The 20,815-nt window shown below is 47.4% G+C and overlaps 1 protein-coding gene across 1 annotated transcript in view; it reads right to left on the bottom strand.

Annotated features, from left to right (window-relative positions):
* Window positions 1–3,263: 3,263 nt before the first annotated feature.
* LOC142579291 (tetratricopeptide repeat protein 17) overlaps window positions 3,264–20,815 on the bottom strand; it is a 31,436-nt gene continuing 13,884 nt past the window's right edge. The window contains exons 6-10 of the mRNA XM_075689339.1: window positions 19,503–19,650; window positions 19,111–19,250; window positions 18,243–18,409; window positions 6,464–6,718; window positions 3,264–3,669 (exon numbers count right to left, since the gene is read on the bottom strand). Of these exons, the coding sequence (XP_075545454.1) occupies window positions 6,465–6,718; window positions 18,243–18,409; window positions 19,111–19,250; window positions 19,503–19,650 (709 nt within the window). The 3' untranslated portion in view covers window positions 3,264–3,669; window position 6,464. The remainder of the gene's footprint in view (window positions 3,670–6,463; window positions 6,719–18,242; window positions 18,410–19,110; window positions 19,251–19,502; window positions 19,651–20,815) is intronic.

Raw genomic sequence — 20,815 nt, 5'->3', positions numbered from 1 at the left:
CTTATGCTGATGAAGTCCACTTCGCAGACAAAATGATGGAAGAACCACTTCTTGCACCATGTAGCACACTGTGTTAACCAAAAAACAAGTGCTTGTTGTATATAAACCTGTGGCTAAGAAAAAAACAGTTCTTAAAATCGAGCATGGTTGTGTCCATGAATTGGCATTACACTTTAGTTGCTTAAGATTGTATAAATAAACAAGGACAATGTGAGCACAATCTGCACTTCAACAGTGTATCAGGACTGACATGTTTATCTAGAGCCAACATTTTGCTATAAATGGTAGTCACATGTATCCCTTCATACCATTTGTGAAGCATGCCATACATCACAAGGCAACAAGCCATGCACAAAACCTTTTGCAGACACCTTGGAGGATAGCAGCAAGGTGATGCAGCGAAATAGACGCACAACACTTAAATAGTAACTTTGACACAATGCCTGATTATGTTCATGCAAAGGTGCACTAGAAATTCATAATATCACCAATATATAAAGACTCTTTGTTGGCATACAAACCGTTAATACAGTTTGTCATAAACTCGGGTTTCTAAGTGGACTAGAATTTGTAATATTGTATTTATTCAACTTTTACAGAAAGTGACGCTGTAAGTATCCTTTAGATCACTTTAACCTACAGTTAACAAGAGGCTCTGACGCGGCGTACTCAAGCCTACAAAAACGTTTTGTTGACGTGCACTTTACCTAAAATAAACGTTTTTGTGACGCCGTTCAAAATTCACTCGCCACTATTTATACGCGGAGCTTCGATCCAATCATGTTAATTCAGACGAAGTGCATATCCCAGTGAGTCGACTGCTTTTTTACAGGCAAACTGATGAACGTCGTAGCAAAAACAGTGTTCACATTTTGTCTACATCACGATTCTCACGTTCCGTATTCGCAATAAGTGTCGGCACCGTCCCTCCACGAAACACACGCTGTCACAAAAACCGCTAAACTTCGTGGAGTCGCAGGTGTGTGCCGTAGACTGGTCGTGGAAGATCAGCCTGAAATAAAAAGCAGTCCATCAGCACTACGTCAATGCAACCTAAAGTAGCGCAAAAGCAACACTGGCTCGAATTAAAACCATGGTGGCACGTTAGACGCAGATTGCACACAGATGCAACTTCGTAGCAAAACCGTAGAGACAGGTCGCTGCCACGAGGAAAGAAATAGCGAAGAAACGCTTTTTCTTTTTTCCTGCCTATGCAGCTAGCTGCAAAACAATGTTAGCCAAATTTTTTCCCCCGTTCCTTTCACTAGACATGTGCCGCTTTCTTGATCGACAAGCACGCTTGTGATACAGCTACCAGAGAATAGTAAGGGAAACAAAGGCGAAACATTCCCTTCTGCCCAGAGGTTTCAAACAAATCCCACAATTGCCCCTCTACCAATCCGAGCCGGCCGAGCCGTGGGTCGAGCTATCTGCCATCTTCGAATTTAAACAATCATACCGATAACAATGCCGCTGCTTCACATGTCTTCGGTGAATGCAATTTTTTTGCCATAAACCATCCATAAACTTTCAATAAATTATCACGAACAAAACGACGTGGCTGCTTTGCTTCCCGTAAAGGAGGAAGAGAACAACAAGCAACTTTCCAGCATACGGAGTTTAAAGGCCTCACACGACGCGCGCGCTTTCAAAACAGCAGTTCGGCAGTGTTCCGTGCGCAGTTAATAAATGATAAATAATAAATGGAGGGCGGGAGATATGGGGGATACCGTGAAGCTGAAGAGGGCGGATAGTTCGCTTTCGTACACTTGGTGCTGCTGATAACGCGGCGACCAGCACACCACACTGTCCCTTGAACCCTACGCCCAAAGAGGCCAGGGACCCAGCATTTTCAACAAATGCAATTTACGTATCTTAATGTGATGTAGCTGCAACTCGATCCACAGCAGAGGCGCGAAACTTATTCAGAGAAAATATCTAAGATACTAAATACTGGACCACTGCGTAGCAGGCAAGGTTCCTTAGCCCTCAGGGTCGAACCTCCTACCCCTTTCCTGGCTGAAAACCAGCACTCTTTTTTGATGCAGTGAACCTGCGTCAAGCCAGGTTTTGGCTATGGTAATGCTTGAAGTTGGGAGATCGCAACCATTTGCTCCTTCTTTTGCTCTTTTTTATTTATATATTTAATTTTTATTTTATTTTTCTGATACAGGTGCCAAAAGCTTAATGTTATGCAAATGATTTTCCATTCCAATCAAACCTAGTTATGAACAGGCTTGTGAGCTAAAAATAGTTTTATATACGAGGTAATTCGATAAACTCTAACTCACCTATTATAACAAATTTAAACAAGATTTTGTGATAGTTCACTAGGGATGGATTTGCTATCTCCAGCAGAGAACAGAAGCAAAACAGGAATCCATTTATTGAAAACAAAACTATGTGCAGTAGGCAGTAATGCTGCCTGTACCTTATGATGTTCCTCCACATCACTAAGTAAGGTGTTCTCAATTTGTAAAATTGTTGTAAGCCTGCTCCAGTCCACTTCCTTCAATTTCGGCATAGTACAGGTGCTGAACATCCACCGCAAAAGTGCGTCCTGAAGCATGAGGCGTGGCGGCTCTTCCCCTGGCAGCAGACACCTCAAGTTCGATGTATCCAATGCACAGTTCATTATAAGGGAGTTATTTCACACGAGTACAGCTAGGTTTTGCGTGGTCAACATAGAGGGAAATTCGGTCTATTTGGGTTCATTATACAATATAGAACCTCGTTCATACGTTTTGGAAAAAACGCGAGAGAAAAACTAACTGAAAAAGGGGTACGATCCGAAGTGATTAAAAAATTTGAGACTTGGCTATAGTCGACAAATGACAACTCTTTGCATCTACGAAATGCGAAGAGATCTGCGAATTGTTACAAACGAAGCACAAGACGCGCTTCGAGCTGGTGGGGCTTTGGCAGCCCAAGGCACATCTCTGCCTTATAGTTGGGTAATAGCATAACACAGCAACAACAAAGCACTCTTTTTTAGGCTATTAAATTGCCATTCTGACTTGCGAGTGCATGCCAAATGTGCTACAACCTATTTTTGCTCTTCTGCACAGTTGCTTCTGATGATAAGCATCATGATCTCCACAAAACTTCCATAAAGAATATTTTTTTTTGGTATGCTTTAATATTTAGGATAGACAAAATGCATGTAACTACATTTGCACTGAGTGCACACATTCAAGAAAGTGACGACCACAGCAAACAGCCAGCCTTTATGTAATGTGTCCAATAAGCAGACATACATCATGTTGCAGTGGCTTAAAACTGTGCGTTCTTTTTATTAGGGTGAACAGTGTATGTACATCAGTTATATGAGGACTTCAAGTGATGACAACAGCAATTAGTGGATAGTTGCAGACACTTCTGCAATAGTATGCGTGAACATTAATGGCACTCAAACAGCAATGCCACAGATAGTTGCTCCTGCTGACCATTCTTTTCTAGGCCTTGCACAACTTGTGCAAAAAAAGCTGCAAGCATTGCTTGGTAACTGTATAACAGGGAACACCCTGTGCAATGCATTATGCATTAATTAATTTGCCAACATTGAGACTAGACATCTATCTTCTGCAGTAGTGTGCGTGAAGTGAACACATGGCAGGCATTTCTTCTTTTAAATATTTGTTCAGTGACTTCGTTCTCTTCTGGCTTCACCTGCAACGAGACACAAAACAGAAGAAAACAATTAAAGCTGCCACTAATGAGCATCATCTGAACACTGGATTCCTTTTGTGTTTTGTATAAGCTGAGCACATCTTTGCAAGTTTAAGTATATAAATGTTTTAGACGAGTACATCTTGTATATTACAATCACACCTGCTTTTTATTTTTTCGGATGTGTAGGGCTCACCTGATCTCTTTGGTGCCTTTATCATAAATGGCATAACCATACACTGTCTAAAATAATTTAGAACGAAACTTTAGAGCGATGGGGTTACTTCATGCCAAGAGATGTGGACATGGTGTTGCACATAGGTATGCACAGCTTCAACACTGATAAAAGTGCAAATTTGCTCTTGAAGTGGAAAACATTATTACTGCAGCAAGCCACACAGTGAAACTTCTTTGACATGGCAAAGCATGTTACATAGCTACAAAAGAAACCCAATTTGGATTTCTCAGATACAAAGTGTTACAGTTCAAGAAAAATTTGTCCTAGTCCAGTGATCAAACCCGGGCCGAATGCTTTACCAATACTTTTAACGTCTGAGCTAACCATGAGGCCAGTAGATAGCAGAGCCAGTCTAAATTATTTGTCCAACTCTAAGCCGAGGGAGACTGACTATGGCAAATCAGTTATGTGGAAGCCCATAAGATGGAGGAAGGTTCCCCTTCCTCTAAAAGAGCAAAGTCTAAAAGAGGAAAAGCCTGCTACACCATGTTACCAAGGCTCACACAATAACACTTTTCTCATTTTCCAGCCATGGTGAGAAATGAGAAACTGACAAGAAGGTGTGTATTGTGCATGAAAACATGTTGACAAGAAAGCATGGACATGGTGCAACGACTACAATGAAGCCCTCTGAGCAATAGAATGTTTCCACATCTATCATGCAGACGTGAACTGCTAAATGCAGAACCCCCCCAGGACAGGTTTTCTTTCTCTAAATCGAAGACACGCAGCACAGCTGTGGGGCTGTGTAGCCGTGCTATGCAGGAAAACTGAACTCAGTTTGGCACAACGAAAGCTACCTGCAGAGAATTTACAGAAAAAGAAAAGGTAACACGAGAAAGGAACAAAAATAGTCACAAATGTATATTTGGAGGGCATGGATAGAAGCAAACAAAGATATTCAAGATTTTTGGCAAGCCAACTTAATTTTTTTTGTCCCTGCCATGGTTGCTTAGTGGTTATGGCATTGCGCTGCTAAGCACAAGGTCTAGGGTTCAATTCTCGGCTGCGGTGGGCACATTTCAATTGGGGCAAAATGCGAAAACCCTCGCATACACTGTATTGAAGGCACATTAAACAGCCCCATGTGATTAAAATTAATACAGAGTCCCCAGTATGGAGTACCTCATAATTGAATCATGGTTTTTAAGCGTAAAATCGCAGAAGCGATTTCTCATCTTTAAATGGTCAACGGCCAAATGTAAAGTGGGACTGCGTAAAAAGCATACTTAACATAATGTTTACATAGAAGAGCCTCCGTGCAAAATTTGACATTTGAAGTGTGAGCGGAAGCATCACGAAAAGCTCATAAAGATAACAATTTTCGAAAACCGAAAAAAGTTCTGTCATTACTGCTCCCTAGAAGTGGCGCACGACTTAGGAAGCGGAGCTACTTGGTATGGATTCTGAGATAAGGCAGCTTATGTGCCTGCCCACGATGCGCTGAGAAATGATGGAGGCAGCATGCTGGGACTTGCATCATCGCAACAACCACCAGGTGCATGCACTGTATGCTTAGGTGCTGTTTAAAGACTTCTAACAAGAGAATGACACACAATAATCAGCCCTGCGGCATTGTCAAGATTGATTCAGTGTTATATACTACTAATTTATAACAAATTTATCCAAAGTGAAATTGCACTGCAGTTGGCCTTTAAAATTTCAGTTGAGAGTCTGTGCTTCATCGGCGTGCTCTCATCCTTTGTCTTCCATTTGTTCATGCTGTACCTAAAGCCCCTCCATACACGTTTCCGCCGACCAGGTTAAGTACCGCCAACCTGCCCTCCTCCTCCACGCTCCTCTCCCACTCACCCGCTTAGCTTCCGGCGTCAATCGGAACTTACGTAGCTGCAGCTTCCTGTTCCGAGTGGAAGTGACACTTTGTTTTTTAGCGTTGATTAGTTTCGCGCCGCTGGAGAGGCTTTACTTGCACGAGTTGCGGTTGAAACTGTGAATGCGATTCCATCCAAGAACCACCGCCTACTGTAACCAGCGATCTGCTCGTGTTCGCTGCTTCGCGTCAACCTGCGACGGGTTGTGGCACGAGCGACAACATACAGTGGAATGTAGTGCCTGGGCGCTTGGAGACCACTGCCGTTTTTCGTGCATTTGGACAACAGTGACCGCGAACTACTACTTCAGCGGAATACAACAGCTTGACCCCTTTGCATTCTTCTTATGGTGACTGCCACAGCTCTGCTAAGCACGCGCGGACGTCTCACCATCGTCTAACAGCAGTCAAAGCGGAAATTCCCGCAGCGCAACTCCAGGAAGCGGAAACGCCGGAACCGGAAATTTTTAAACCGGAAATGCCGGAACCGGAAATACCGGAACCGGATTTGGTGTGAGGGAAAAAGGCGGCGCACAACAAAGGTTGTCGCTACTTAAGAAAGCGGCGGTAGCGCGTAGATGCAGGGGCTTTAGCTGTACCTATAGATAAACCAGTCAAGTCACCCAGTCATTGTGTTTCACTGGATGTCGAACCCGTGTGCTCACTTTTCATTTATGACTTGTCATTCCAGCAGTCAAAATGTCAAGAGTGTCTGAGACACAAACCTCAGACGTTCTGGCATTCCTCCTCGGACTGTACAGGAGGGGGAGGTTGGCTGGGAGAGGAGCTCGACGAGGAGCGGCTGCCACCACCACGAGCACCAGTCTTCTGGCTCAGCTGGCTGACACGCGACTCCACGGCCTGCACGAACTGCACATTGAGGCTCAGGTCCAGCAAGCTGTTCAGCTGGTAAGGGTCCCGACGCATGTTGCAGCTCAGCACCATGTGGCCATTCTGCTCAAACTGGAAGCAGTCGTGCCCTGCGCACAGCACAAGCATATGCATGAGCAAAATAGTTTTATATGGAAAGGTATATATGGAATTTTTACAAAGAACCTACTGGCTCAGTGAACCTGGTGTTTCTGCAAACCAAGAGCATAGCCAGGGGGAGCATGTGTGTGTGTGTGGGGGGGGGGGGCACACTGGGTGCACATGGCTGCTAGGGAGGTTTAATGGCTTTGCAGCTAGCTAATACAGTGCAGACCACTTATAATGTAACCGCTTTTAGCGCGGGACTGGTTATAGTGTGGGTTTTTTGGCCACTGATATAACTCCCACAGAACTCAATGTATAGGAGGACCACTTATTGCAAAGGCGCGCGAAGCAGAATACCGTTTATAGTGCGGTTCCTTTAAGCGCGCGACCATGAAATCGGCACACGGAGCACAACCTTTCCTCAGAGGCGTTGAGCACGGCCCGCACGGCCGCACGGTTGCCGGGCGCATAAAAGTGGAGCAGGGGGGGGTGTGCGCGCACACTGGAGACCAGCGGCGAAAAGCAAAACAACAAGGAAGAGAAGGGTGGGAGACTAGAGGAAGGAGGGCAAGTGTTTTCGTCACTATAGCAGCGTCTAATCAGGGTGCGCGCTATGCGGAGTGTGGGGTAGAAGCGATAGCGGGGGCAGCGCACTCCTTTTTTTTTTCGGTCTCTTTGTTGCATTTGGTGTGTGCACGTCGTGATCTAGTCGTGTCGTAGTTGTCCTCTGTGCACGTGTGTTGTCGGGCTTTTGTCACCATGGCGTCGGCGGCGTCTTCAAGCGGGGTGAGAAAGGGGCATGCCTTATCGCTGGAGACGAAGGAATGCGTTATGAGGGACATAGAAAGTGAGCTGAAGGAGGTGTCGGTGGCAGCCAAATATGGCATTTCCAACACAACCATGTCGACCATATACAAGAACAAGGACAAATTGCGGCAGCAACTGCAGCAAGATTCGTCTTCCCTGTCACGGAAGAGAATACATAGGTTGAAGTACGAAGACGTGGATGCAGGGCTCTTGAGATGGTTCCGTGAAGTTAGGGCTCAGAACATACCAGTGAGTGGCCCCATGCTCCAACAAAAAGCCAAGTCCCTTGGTGCTCTTTTAGGCCAAGACGATTTCAACCCACTTAATGGATGGATCCAGCAATTCAAGGTTTGCCGTAGCATCAGCTGCAAAGTGGTGAGCAGTGAAAGCGGTGATGTCAAAGACGAGTCCATCGAAATCTGGCTTCGCTTAAATTTGGAAACCATGCTGTCCATGTATACGGACTGAGACGTATACAATGTTGACGAAGTTGGCGTATTTTATAACCTTCTGCCCAACCACACTCTTGCTATGAGAGGCGAAGCCTGCTCTGGCCGCAAGGCCTCAAAAGTGCGCATAACTGTGTTGTTCTGCGCTAATATGGATGGAAGCAACAAGCACTGCCTGTTTGACATTGGAAAATCAGCGAGGCCACGTTGCTTTAAAAAGCGAGAGTGCCTGCCAGTGACATACAAATCCAACAAAAAGGCAAGGATGACACAAGACATGTTCACAAGCTGGCTTTACAAGTTCGATGAAGACATGATGGCAGGGAAGCGACAGGTCACGCACATTCTCGACAATCGCACAGCCTACAACTTCAAGTCAAAGTTGACTGCAGTCAAGTTAAAGTTTCTGCCTGCCAACACAACTGCAATATGTCAGCCACTTGACTAGGGTGTCATCACAACCATAAAGGCACTTTACAAAAAAGGCACCTGCGAAAGAGTTTTGCTGAGCATGCAGCAGCACCAGCCTCTTAAAGTGAATTTAAGGGGCGCGATTGATATTTTTATGCGAACGAGGGTTGAAACTGGAGAATGTTTGCAAAATATATTTACAAGGGATAATGCAGCGCTGGTGAGTTCAGCCGACAGCTCGAGAGCCAGAGAGCTTTCTTCCTCCTCTTTTCTCGAGTGATGGCACCCACGCGCTTCGTTCAAACAACCAAATAGCACACGCGTGTAGAATAATCCCCCGGTGGCAGAGGCGATGTCCCAGAGCATCTAAATGTCATCACTGGGAGGGTAATACTGCTTCAGTCATGTAACGTGCACGATATCACTGGACTGGAAAGCAAATGGGGCGTCAGGGGCGATCTCATAGGTGACGGGAGTCACGCCACGAAGCACTCGGTATGGGCCTGTGTAACAATACAGCAGTTTTTCTGACAGGCTGACCTGACGCGACGGAGACCATAGAAGCACTAAAGAACCAGGCGGGAAGTGCACGTCTCGGTGTCGCCGGTCGTACAAACGCCTCTGACTCTCTTGGGATTTCAGAAGGCGGTCACGGGCAATTTCCCTTGCGTGGGCATAGCGGGCGATCGTGTCGAGTGCATATTCACTGGTCCGTGCCACGTGAACAGGGAGGGTTGTGTCGAGGGGCAGTGCTGGTTCTCGGCCGAACAGAAGGGAAAACAGGGAATAACCAGTTGTGTCGTGGCGCGAGGAATTATAAGCAAATGTGACAAACGGTAGAGCGAGGTCCCAGTCAGTGCAATCTGAAGAGACATATTTCGTGAACATGTCTGTGAAAGTGCGATTGAGACGCTCCGTGAGGCCATTTGTTTGCAGGTGGTATGACGTGGATAGCTAGTGCCTCGTGGCACAGGACTGCAGAATGTCCGCGATAACTTTTGATAGGAATGTTCGGCCACGGTCCGTGAGAAGTTGTCGCGGAGTTCCATGTAGTAATAAAATAATTTTGCGTAGAAGAAAATCGGCGACATCTGTGGTGCAGCTTGTAGGAAGCACTCGGGTGATGGCGTAGTGCATGGCGTAATCCGTGGCCACAGCAATCCAGCTGTTCGTAGAGGTAGAAAGAGGAAAAGGGCCAAGTCCAAACCAACCCGAAAGAATGGTTCCGCGGGAATGTCGAGTGGTTGAAGGTACCGAGCAGGGAGCGAGCGTCGATGGTGTCTTGCGTCGCTGGCATTTCTCAAACGCAGCTACGTATCTTTGAACGGAGCGAGCAAGCCCTGGCCAAAAGAAGCGCCAGCGGATCTGATCATAGGTACGTGACACAACCAGGTGACCGGCAGTGGAGAGGTCGTGAAGTTCGTGGAGAACAGCTGAGCAAAGGTGTTTAGGGATCACAAGGAGTTATGCAGGGCCGTTGGGGTGAACAATTTGGTGGTAGAGTACGCCATCTTGAAGGGTGAATAAGCGAAGGGAACTTTCAGCAAGTGACGATTCCAGCCTGTCAATGATGATAGGCAAGGATGGGTCACAGCGTGCTCGCCGGCGACATGGAGCAGTGGAAAAACAGAGAGAACACAGGCGTCGGTGTCAGTATCAGATGTAGAGGTCGTGTCTTCGACTGGGTAGCGAAAGCGGCAATCTGAGTCCTGGGGTTGGCGTCCCGACTTATAAGTCACTCTGTAGGGGTATTCTTGCAGTCGGAGGGCTCAATGACCGAGCCGGCCAGTAGGATCCTTGAGCGATGAAAGCCAACAGAGCGCATGATGGTCTGTGATTACTGAGAAGGGCTTATAATATAAACATCGGCAGAACTTTGAAACAGCCCAGTTGAGAGCAAAACATTCGCGCTCGGTAATCAAATAGTTGCGCTCTGCAGTTGTCAGAAGCCGGCTAGCGCAGGCTATAATGCGGTTGTGTCTGTGTTGGCATTGCAATAAGACGGCGCTGATCCCATAACCACTGGCATCGGTTTGGACCTCTGTAGGTGCGGATGGGTCAAAGTGGACGAAGACTGGTGGATTGGTGAGAATCGTGATACGGCATGAAAATGCGGCAGCCTGAGGTGAACCCCACGTAAAAGGCACGTCTTTCTTCAGAAGTTCAGTGAGTGGTTGAGCAATTGCTGCGAAATCTTTCACGAATCGTCAGAAATGAGAACAGAGCCCCACAAAACTACGGACGTCTTTGACAGACTGAGGTACAGGAAAAGCCGCTACTGCTCGAACCTTCTCCGGGTCGGGTTGTACTCCGGAAGCATCGACAAGATGGCCTAGCACTGTAATCTGTCGGTACCCGAAGTGGCACTCTTCGATGAGCTTAATTGGAGCCCAGCCTTGTGGAAGACGTCAAGGATAGCTGTGACGTGCTCAAGGTGCGTCTCAAATGTAGGAGAGAACACAAGGGCATCGTTGAGGTAACAAAGGCAAGTTGACCATCTGAAAGCTTGAAGCAGTCGATCAGATGTTCGAACGTGGCAGGGGCATTGCGTAAACCGAACGGCATAACCTTGAATTGGTAGAGGCCATCTGGAGTGAATAAAGCGGTCTTTTCTTGGTCTTGCTCATCGACAGAAATCTGCCAATAACCAGATCGAAGGTCGATGGATGAAAAATATTTGGCACCGTGAAGACAATCAAGAGCGTCGTCGATTCGTGGTAAAGGGTAAACGTCCTTTTTAGTAATTCGGTTTAGGTGGTGGTAATCAATGCATAAACGCCACATGCCATCTTTCTTTTTGACGAGCACGACCGGCGACGCCCAAGGACTCGATGAGGGCTCAACAATGCCTCTGGCGAGCATACTGTTTGCTTCCTGCTGAATAACTTGCCGCTCTGCCGTGGAGCCGCAATACGGTCGGTGGTGGATGGGAACAGCCTTACCAATGTTTATCCCATGCTTAACAAGTGACGTCTGACCAAGCAGTCGATTGTCAGTGTCAAATATGTCGCGGTAGGAAATCAAAAGGCGATGTAGAGCGGCTGCTTGGTCAGGTGCGAGGTCCAGGGCGACCATGGGACGTAATGGGCCGTCGAGGTTCAAGGCATCCTGCAGGTAATAAGGAGGATCTGGAGACGGGTCGGCTGCAAAAGCAGTGACGTGGTCTGCTGTCACTGACCGGAGCGTGGCCACCACTATGCCTTCAGGTAACACTTGCTTCGGCAAGCCAAAATTGATAACAGGGAGACACATTCGATTAGCGGCAAGGGTTATGACGGAGTGTGGTACAAAGATGTCACGCGCCAGGAGGACATCACGAATAGATGCGATGACATAGTTGCCATCAGGCACAGTTGCCGTTGAGGCCAATTCGCCGAAGGTTAGGGCTTTTGGAAGTAAGCGAACAAATGCTGTAGTGCAGAGGGTGTTCGGTTGTTCAGGGCGAACGTCTGAAAGAAGAGGAAGCTCTAGGCACAGCGTACTGGTGGCACAGTCGATGAGGGCAGAATGCGTCATCAGAAAGTCGAGCCTGAAGATTAGGTCACGAGGGCAACTGGTCAGGACGGTGAACAGGACTGGAACTTGGCGGCCAGAAATTCCTATGTGAGCAGTGCACATATTTCTGACGGCAACAGTGGCGCCATTGGCGACGCATATGGCTCGAGTGATGGCATGCATAAGAACTTTTTTGAGGTGACGACATAGGTTAGCGCTCGTTATAGACACTTGGGCTCCAGTATCAATTAATGCGGTCAACGGAACACCATCTACATTTACTTCAATTAGGTTTGTGTTGGTGAGGAGCGTCAATGGAGGATTTGGACAGGACGAATGAGATGCAGCAATACCTCCAAGAGCTGCATGGCCTAGTTTTCCGTCAGGGAGGGTCCATAATTGGTTGGCGACAAATAGCAGTGTGGCTGGGGCGACGGGAACCCACAGCGCTGAGGTGACGGCGAGCGAGCAGGACGACTGTCATCGACGAATACGTCGGAAGTAGGAGACATACGGCGAGGCGAGTAACGGCGGGGGTTGGCATATGGGCAAGGAGACGGGGAAAAGGAGCTTGAATACGGTGACGTCCAGGAGGTGTGGCAGTGACGAGCAACGTGGCCAATGTGAAGGCAATGGAAGCAAACGGGCTTGTCATCCGGAGTTCTCCACTCGGTAGGGTTACGATATCTGGGAGGGGAATACAGATTGCTGTGAGGCGTAGCAGTCGGCACCGACTGCGCGTCGAGTCGGGAGACGGAGCAAGCAGCAGGAAAACCTAGGTTTGCAAACTCTTGCTGCACAACTGCCTGGATGAGAGAGATTGCTGGGGCTGCTTGGTCAATGGGGGGGTCAAGGGGGCATTGATGGAATGGCGCAGGACTTGTGGCCTCGAGCTCGCGGCGAACAATACGTGTGACATGCTCATTTAAAGGTGGTGAAGCGGTAAGGTCGACACAAGAGAATGACGCAGCCGTGTTAAGGAGCCGGGAGAACTGTGGAATGACGCAGTGGCTTTTCGCGAGCTCAGAGCGGCGGCATTCCTTCACAATGACGTCGATGGTGGACATATTGTTGAAGACCAACAAGTTGTATGTGTCGTCCGCGATGACTTTGAGTATGTGGCCGACTTTGTCAACCTCGGCCATTTTCTCGTCACCTTTCCGGCAAAGAGCGAACACGTCTTATATGTACGAGACATACAATTCAGTAGAAGACTGAACTCTAGTAGCAAGCTCTTTTCTGGCAACCAGCTACCGACCAGTGGGATTTCCAAAGAGGTCGCTGAGCTTCTCCTTGAAAGCACCCCAGCTAGAGATCTCGTCCTCGTGTGTCCGGAACCATACACGAGGAGTTCCGCCCAAGTAGAATAGGACATTCACTAGCATAATGGTAGGGTCCCAGCGGTTGTTTCGGCTAACAGGCTCATGCCAGTCTTCGACGTCGACATTACCTTGGCCAGAGAATATTCCAGGATCACGGGGATTGGTAACCATAACGTATGTTGTTGTCGGGGTCGCAGGAATAGAAGACGAGGTGTCGTCACTGGGAGCCATGGCAGAAAGCAGGACGGTGTGGCCGTTGCGGAGCTCCGTGACCAGGACGGGGAACAGCACCCTCCACCAAAATGTTACGCGAACGAAGGATTAAAACTGGAGACTATTTACAAAATATATTTACAAGGGATAATGCAGCGCTGGCCAGTTCAGCCGACAGCTCAAGAGCCAGAGAGCGTTCTTACTCCTTTTTCCTCGGGTGATGGCGCCCACATGCCTCATTGAAACAACCAAATACCACACGCATGTAGCAATATGGTTGCCGCTTTGTGGTGGCAGGTAAAAGCCACTACAGTAAGCAAGTGCTTCAACAAAGCAGGCCTCGTGCGCAATGCAGAGGCTCTTGACGCTGATGAGCCGAGCGACAATGTTGCCGATGAGACGGTCAACACCGACGACGTGTGGTCCGGCCTCATTGAAAGCAAGTTTGTTTCCGCTGCAGACAGCTTCCAAGAATATGTCGATGCCGTGAGTCGGAGCTTCCTGTCTGCAAGGAAGCGAGCTCGGATGACGCGATCGTCGCAGCGGTATGCGGTAGCGCAGAGCTTGCAATCGAAGACGAGTGGGATGACGATGTCGACCCAGCGCCAGACCCAGATGTCCCGTGCAAAGACACTTTGGAATACTTCGGCAAAGTGAAGATGTACTGCGCAAAGAACATTTTGAGTGAGAAAGCGCTTCAGTGCTTAAGCCTTGTAGAGGACGAAATTGTTAAAAACGCTGTTAAAAAAATCTCCAGACGAAAATAACAGCATTCTTTCGCTGATGCCGCACTTGTCAGGAGAACTTGGTTTCTGTGCTGTGTTGCGATTGTGTTGCATGTGTGTGTGAGTGAAATATGTAATAAATTGTGTTTGAGAGGTGGGTGGTCCATTTGGCATAGGCCAAAGCCAAAAAAAGCATGCTTTGGTTATAACGCGGTACCGCTTATAGTGCGGATTTTTACGACTCCCGAGACTTCCATTATAACCGGTCTACACTGTATGTAGCTTCTATACCAGCTGTTCAAGGAAAATTTGAAGGGCACTAAAGGTTAATATTAAAGGGAAGCTGAAGAGTCTGTCGAATTCAATAAGACGCTCATATACGGATGCGGGAACCTTATAAACCATGAAGGTAAAATTTTGGGGGGATTTTTCACTTAGGAGCGACGCAATCATCGGTTAAAATTGCGCTGTAGATCCGCCCCCCGTCGAGCGCCGCGCGCTGCTGCTGACGCTGACAATGCGAGCGGAGACGGAAACCGCGGCTTAGTGACGTCAACACTGGTGTTCCGCTCCTTCGCAGTCTCCGCGACCGTGCCTGACCAGGCTTATTTCTGCGTGCGTGCCGTCCTAATCTGCTTCGCTCGACCCTACATTCCTTTATTTGCGTGTATATAGGAGTGGTAGTCGATGTGCGCAGCACCAATTGAACTTTTAGGCCGATCATGCCGGCGTTCTGTGCAGCCTACGCTTGCACGAACACCAGCGGCCGCGACGATGTTCCAATGTTCCATTAGTTCCTGCAAGACAAGAAGCTTTCAGCTAAGTGGGAGGCTGCTGTGAAGCGAAACAACTTCAAGCGCTCAAGAACAATAGTGTTGTGCTCTAACCACTTCCGTGACGATTACTACCGGATTTTATCATTAATGCGTGCTTTGGGTTCTCCTAAAAAAAAATAATTGGCACGCTGAACGAAAGGTGCATGTTTATCGCCCACCCTTGACGCAGGTTTCATCGCCAAGCGCCGTGAATTTTCTATTCGTGCGTGTGTTGTGAAACAGCCTGCATGCAGCTACCATAACGCAGTGCAAGCATAAAGTTTGCATGTGTTGGAAAGCCCGCTCACGCCAAGACGTTGCGCTCCCCCGTCTCTCGCACAGATAAGAAACTGAACATCTCACGTAGCCGAAGGAATTCGCCGGTTACGAGTAGCGTGCGGATGGCGCGCTGATGAAGGTTCTATACTACACGTGCTACAACAGCCGGTAAACTTTTCCCGCGTTTAAACCGTCTGTGTAGATTGCCGACAGCTTTGGGGCAGTGCACAAATGCTGAAGATCGCATCACCGCTTACGTTCTACGAGGAGGCATGCAGGAACATAACACTACAGTTGTTTGCCCAGAAACGTACTCACTGGAACGCTGAATGCTGCTTAGCAAAAACGTACTCGCCAAAGAACATTTCCAACACAAGGAGATGCTAACACTTCGCCTTCGTTCGCGTGGAAAGCAGTGCTTGCACCAGCATTTTTTGCTTCTTGGAGAGGCCGGCTCTTCGCAATCGGCTCGTACATGTAGTACGTACAAGTATGTAGTACGTACGTGTAGTATGTACAAGTATAAACCCCTTACAAGTGATCTTGCACGCAACAGCGACAGCGCTACAAGCGAGGCGATGGCTGTCGCGTTCACTCGTCGTCTGCAAGCCGAACTCCACGCGAGCGACGGCTTTGAGCGACGACTTCCCGGTATGAGGGTAGCAATATATGCGCCGAAACTAGCGTGACGCATGCTTTATCAATTTAAGTTGATGTATTTTACTGAAGAAGGAGCATAAAATATTTCTGAAGGTCTTGCACTAGGTTCTTATTCTTGCACATATAAAATTCAATAGTTTGCTCGTTCCGTGTGACAAACAGTAGTATTTGAGTTATGTACATCCAGTTTCGGCTTCACATAATTGCCTAGTCGCTCATAGCATTTCCGGGCGACGAGCGATGAGTTCTAGATTTCTAGAAACGAGCGATCGAGCGACAACACCGAGCGATTTGTTCAAGCAACAGCCCGTTTTGTCGCTCGAAGCCGTCGCCCTTCACCGTCGCGCGCAATATCACTCTCGTAGAGTTTGGACTTAACGCCGAACTCCTCAGAGAAACGCAAGCTCTCGAAATTTACCATTACCCTCTCACCAAACCACAGCGCCAAACCACCTTGCACCATGCTTCGTGTGTAGCGGCAGCAGTCGGTGCGGATGAACACCATTGTTGACGTCACAATGCGCCCGACCAATCACAGGCGGAAACGAGGCGCGCGAGCTGGGCGTGTCTGCTGCTGCACTTTTCGTCGAAATAAAATATGTTTGCGCTTTCTTTCGCTCAATTTCGATGCGATATTCGAATTCAGAGGGTTGAAAACCACGGCGTACTGCTCTTCACTTACTTTTTCAGGAAAAGCTTTCAGCTTCCCTTTAAGTTAATGTGGACTGTTGAAATACCATCCCAGAAACCCCGAAACGCTTGTTTGGGGCGAAGAAGAGACTTATTTTAAGAGAAAATGCGTTCGGAAGCGTCCGCATACCTCTAGAGCAGTTCAAATCGCCCACCCTCCGATCGAGGAGTGGTGAGGTCATGGTCTCATAGTGACATTGCGCTGTCGGTGAGTAAAACGGTGCCCACAGACGGCGCTACAGCATTTCTGTGCAAAACGCAAACGCGCGGCCAGAAACAGAGCCAAGACAGAGCCGACAGCAGCACGAAAGCGGAACTATGATGGCTAGCAAAAGGGAAAGCGCGCGACGATAAGCTGGTTCTTTATTTTATGACGCCAACTTCGACGCTCATTGCAATGGACGACCCTGACGACACATTGGCTCGCGATGCTGGGCTCAACTTCAGCGATTTAAGCACTGATGAATGTGACCTGCTGCTGAGGGCTCGCGCTGCCCCCAGCTCTGGGGGCAGCAGCTCTGGGCAGCTCTGGGGGCAATCAGGGGAGCTGGCCCCCCAGCTCCCCTGATTAAAATATTATGAATTTTTATGTGGGGAGTGGTTGAGCATGTGAACAACCGCACTGCAAATAACGCCAAGACTCCACTGATCAACAAGATTCAGGCGGCTTTTGCTGCTCTTCCTCAGTACACTGTGAAGGCCACTGGTGTCGGATTCTGGAGCCACCTCAAGGTAGTTCTAGATGCTGAGGGTGGCTTCTTTGAGTGGTTCGCTTTCTCATCGTTTCACCTTTATGCCCCTTTTCCATGTGCTTGAAAAATTGTTTTGCTGGAGTTATCGCCTTTTTTTGTTTTTCACCAACAAGTGTCAAATTTACCCCAATCACCCTGTATATGGCTACAATGAGGTGTGCAAGGAGTTGCCATGGGGAAGGTGTGATGGGAGGGGGTTGCTTAGGAGATATTTATTTTCCCCCACCCTTCTCCAGCAGGCACCATTGCGCATGTCTAAGGTCACCGAATCAGCAGACACATCTGTAGTTATCAAAAAGCACAAAGTCTCTCTGTGTGCCATGAAAATGACACATAATTTTTTTTAAATGTTGCAGGGGTTCTAATGGGCAAGTCAGGCATGAAATAGTAGTAATGTGGGCAAAGCCCCAGAAATTATGCTATCTAACAATTATTCTTTGGTGCAGGCAATTTGGCAACAACTAACATTTGGCCAGGTTATGTGTGAATACCATTGTTGCATACCGCATGATCATAAAGAAGCTTCAGCTATTCATATCCACACTAATATACCAAAAGAAACCTACTAGGTGGCTTATTAAAAAAAATATAATTTGGTGTTATAACTGCTTATTTCAGCACAGTCGTTTATGTCACCAACTTAAACACTAATTTTGTAAAGGCTAGTCCTGTACTCAAACAACCAAACAAAAAACAGAGAGACAGAGAGAAAGTTGAAATGCACATAAGCGGCAAGGGATTCATTGAAATTTTCAATTTAGCAGTGCACTGAAGCTAAGCACTTGTGAGATTGATCAGCAGAGCACCATAGCAAGAATTGCAGCAATTAAAGTGACGCTTAAGACATGTAAGTATGAAATCACATGGTGCAAAGCCCACTCTTCATTCACAAGCAAACAGCACTCAGTTACCCTTTCCATCGAGGCTCTGCCGGATCTTGTGCTCCTCATACTCAAGGTGCTGCTCCAAGCGCATCTCAGGCGGTGCCTGCTCGCTCAGCAGTTTGGCATTCTGGTAGAGCCAACGCTCCCGCTGTTCCTGATACTCCCGCAGCTGACCAAGTGTGCGTTGCAGAGACCTGGAACGAGGAAGGCAGTGATGGGGAGATTGAATGCTGGCACACTAACAGTGCGTGCAACAAACACAGCAGGAGCCCGCACTATCTGCTTTCTTTCTTTTAAGAGGAAGCTTTAGCTAGGGGCTAATTCCAATTTCGCTATTCAAGTAGTAAACTCCTATTAACTCGAAGCTGCAAAAACCGGGGGAAATTTCGCGATATTCAAAGTTTTGTAATAAGCGAAATCCAGAAAATAGAAGCCCTCTGGCCGTGCAGAAGCCCTCTGGCTCTGAGCACATTGATGCGTCACTGACAGCATCCTAAATGAAAGGGGAAAAATGAATTCAGTGGAAACTGAGTGGTAAATAAGAGAAACGCATTGGCATTACGCCGCACCTCTTTGAGGTCCCAGATCCGTGATTTAAACCGAATTCCCCACATTGAAAATTATTCTTCAGCAGCTCAATCGACACACGTCCTGCCTCTTCGAGGAGCTAAATGCAACTGACAGTGTTTGGGAGCAGACCATTGCAGGTCTCGACACAGATATACTGTAGCAACAATACAAAGCAGCCACAGTAAGAACTAATATATCTAGAACTTCACAACTCTTAATTTGGGGGGAGGTACAGACAGGTTCTTTTTATGGTGCCAGCAGGAAACGTCTTCAGGCACTGGAGATGGAACATCAGGAATGCTGAGATAGTATATACACTTCTTACGTGTGCTGAGCTTCCAAAGCGCCCTCCAGCTTGCTGTGACAGTGAACAGCATGGAGACGCTGACGAGCATTCTGGAAGTCAGGCTGCACTTTGAGGGTGTTCTCGAAGCAGACAATGCTCTTGTTGTAGTCTGCCAAGACCTGCAACCAAACAGGGGACATAATCACAGATATGAGAATAGTAATACAGACACACAGCACTTTGTAGATTCCCAGAGGCAAAGAAATTAAATCTACAAGCAGAATGTTGCGCACACGTGCAGCAGCAGTTAAATGCAATGCACTCACAAGTTGCAACTCGTTAGAGTTGTTCTACTTTAAAGTTTCCCATTTCCATTTTATGTGCGAATAATAGCGCAATGCCCAAGTGAGACATAAACACGGCTCACTCACAGCATAGATATTGCCTAATGTGAAGTGGCAAATGGCATTGTCGGGAGCAGTGTCCACGGCAGCGTGAACCACAATAGCAGCTTCTTCAGACAGGTGGGCCCGGTGCAGGACATTTCCCAAGCTGATCAAGGCCACATCCTTGTGCTCCCTGCATTTTATACGTTTGAAACACCTTTGCATCACAGACATCCTTGGCTAGCAGCTGTGAAGCACCGGACCTGTGCTCCACCTGACCAACGCCACGACACACAGCGAAGTTATGTAGTGGATCAGTCGACCACAAGCGAAAAGCAGATTAAGGCTTGTCCACTGTACAGCACTAATCCTCTTATATGTGACACCGGTTGAGTGAAAGGATCATGGAAAGAGTAGCAGAACGCAATGAGCAAGCCTTCTCTTTTCTCTAAGACAAACAGGTGTCTCTCTATCCTGATTGGCTGATATGGCTCCATAGCTTTTTGTCCACTGCATGCAATGTGCAAGACCATGTATCTATGCTATCTGTCACACAGGATTAGCATGAGGAGCAGCAAGAGAAAGAACCACATAAAATGAATTGCATAAAATTAACTGGCTAGCGCAGTCAGGTACTCAGTATCATCAACACACACTGCATTGTCTCCTGCCTAGTTTACTCTCTCATGCAACCTAATTAAAGTTAAAAAAATAAGAAACAATCAACCAACCAAGCGACAAATATCAATCTGTTTCACAATGCCCGACCTTGACTTTCTCAACGGCAATTCTTGCCTAGCACAATTTTGACCACTCGCTGTTAAGAGGCAACTGCAACGAAACTTTGAACCGTTTAAAAAGCCTAGTTTCTCACAGTGCAGACATATAGCAGCCTTCATGCAAAATTCAATGTTTGAGATATGAGGGCACACAATGAGCTCGCATAAATGTTTTTGATACCAAAAAGCAAAAAACACCGACATGGGCAAAAAGGTGAGTGTGACAAAAAGGTTTACGTTTTTTTTTACACAATGTGATGTAGGCATGTCGTGCAAGGAAGCGTGGGGGTGGGGGTGGGGAGTGTCAGAATGGGGGCTGGGCAATTTTTTTTTTCTTAGGCAATTTTGCGTTCTTTTTCCTTTCGGCGCACACACCCCGTAGTCAGATTTATTTGTTATAACCCATAGTGCAGCATGGGAGCTTTGAAGTAAGAGGTTTATTTTACAATAGAACACACAGAAAAGTTGACGGTGCATCGGCTGCTGGTTATATGCGATATAGTTAAAACCGGCATCGTTATAAGTATGCTTGACTGTATAACCACACTTATGCCAGTGCCACACACGCACAGAAAATGA

The sequence above is a fragment of the Dermacentor variabilis genome, chromosome 4 (assembly GCF_050947875.1).
Source record: "Dermacentor variabilis isolate Ectoservices chromosome 4, ASM5094787v1, whole genome shotgun sequence".
NCBI classification, from domain to species: domain Eukaryota; kingdom Metazoa; phylum Arthropoda; class Arachnida; order Ixodida; family Ixodidae; genus Dermacentor; species Dermacentor variabilis.
The sequence above is the reverse complement of the archived record's forward strand: the minus strand, read 5'-3'. Positions and strand labels throughout refer to the sequence as shown.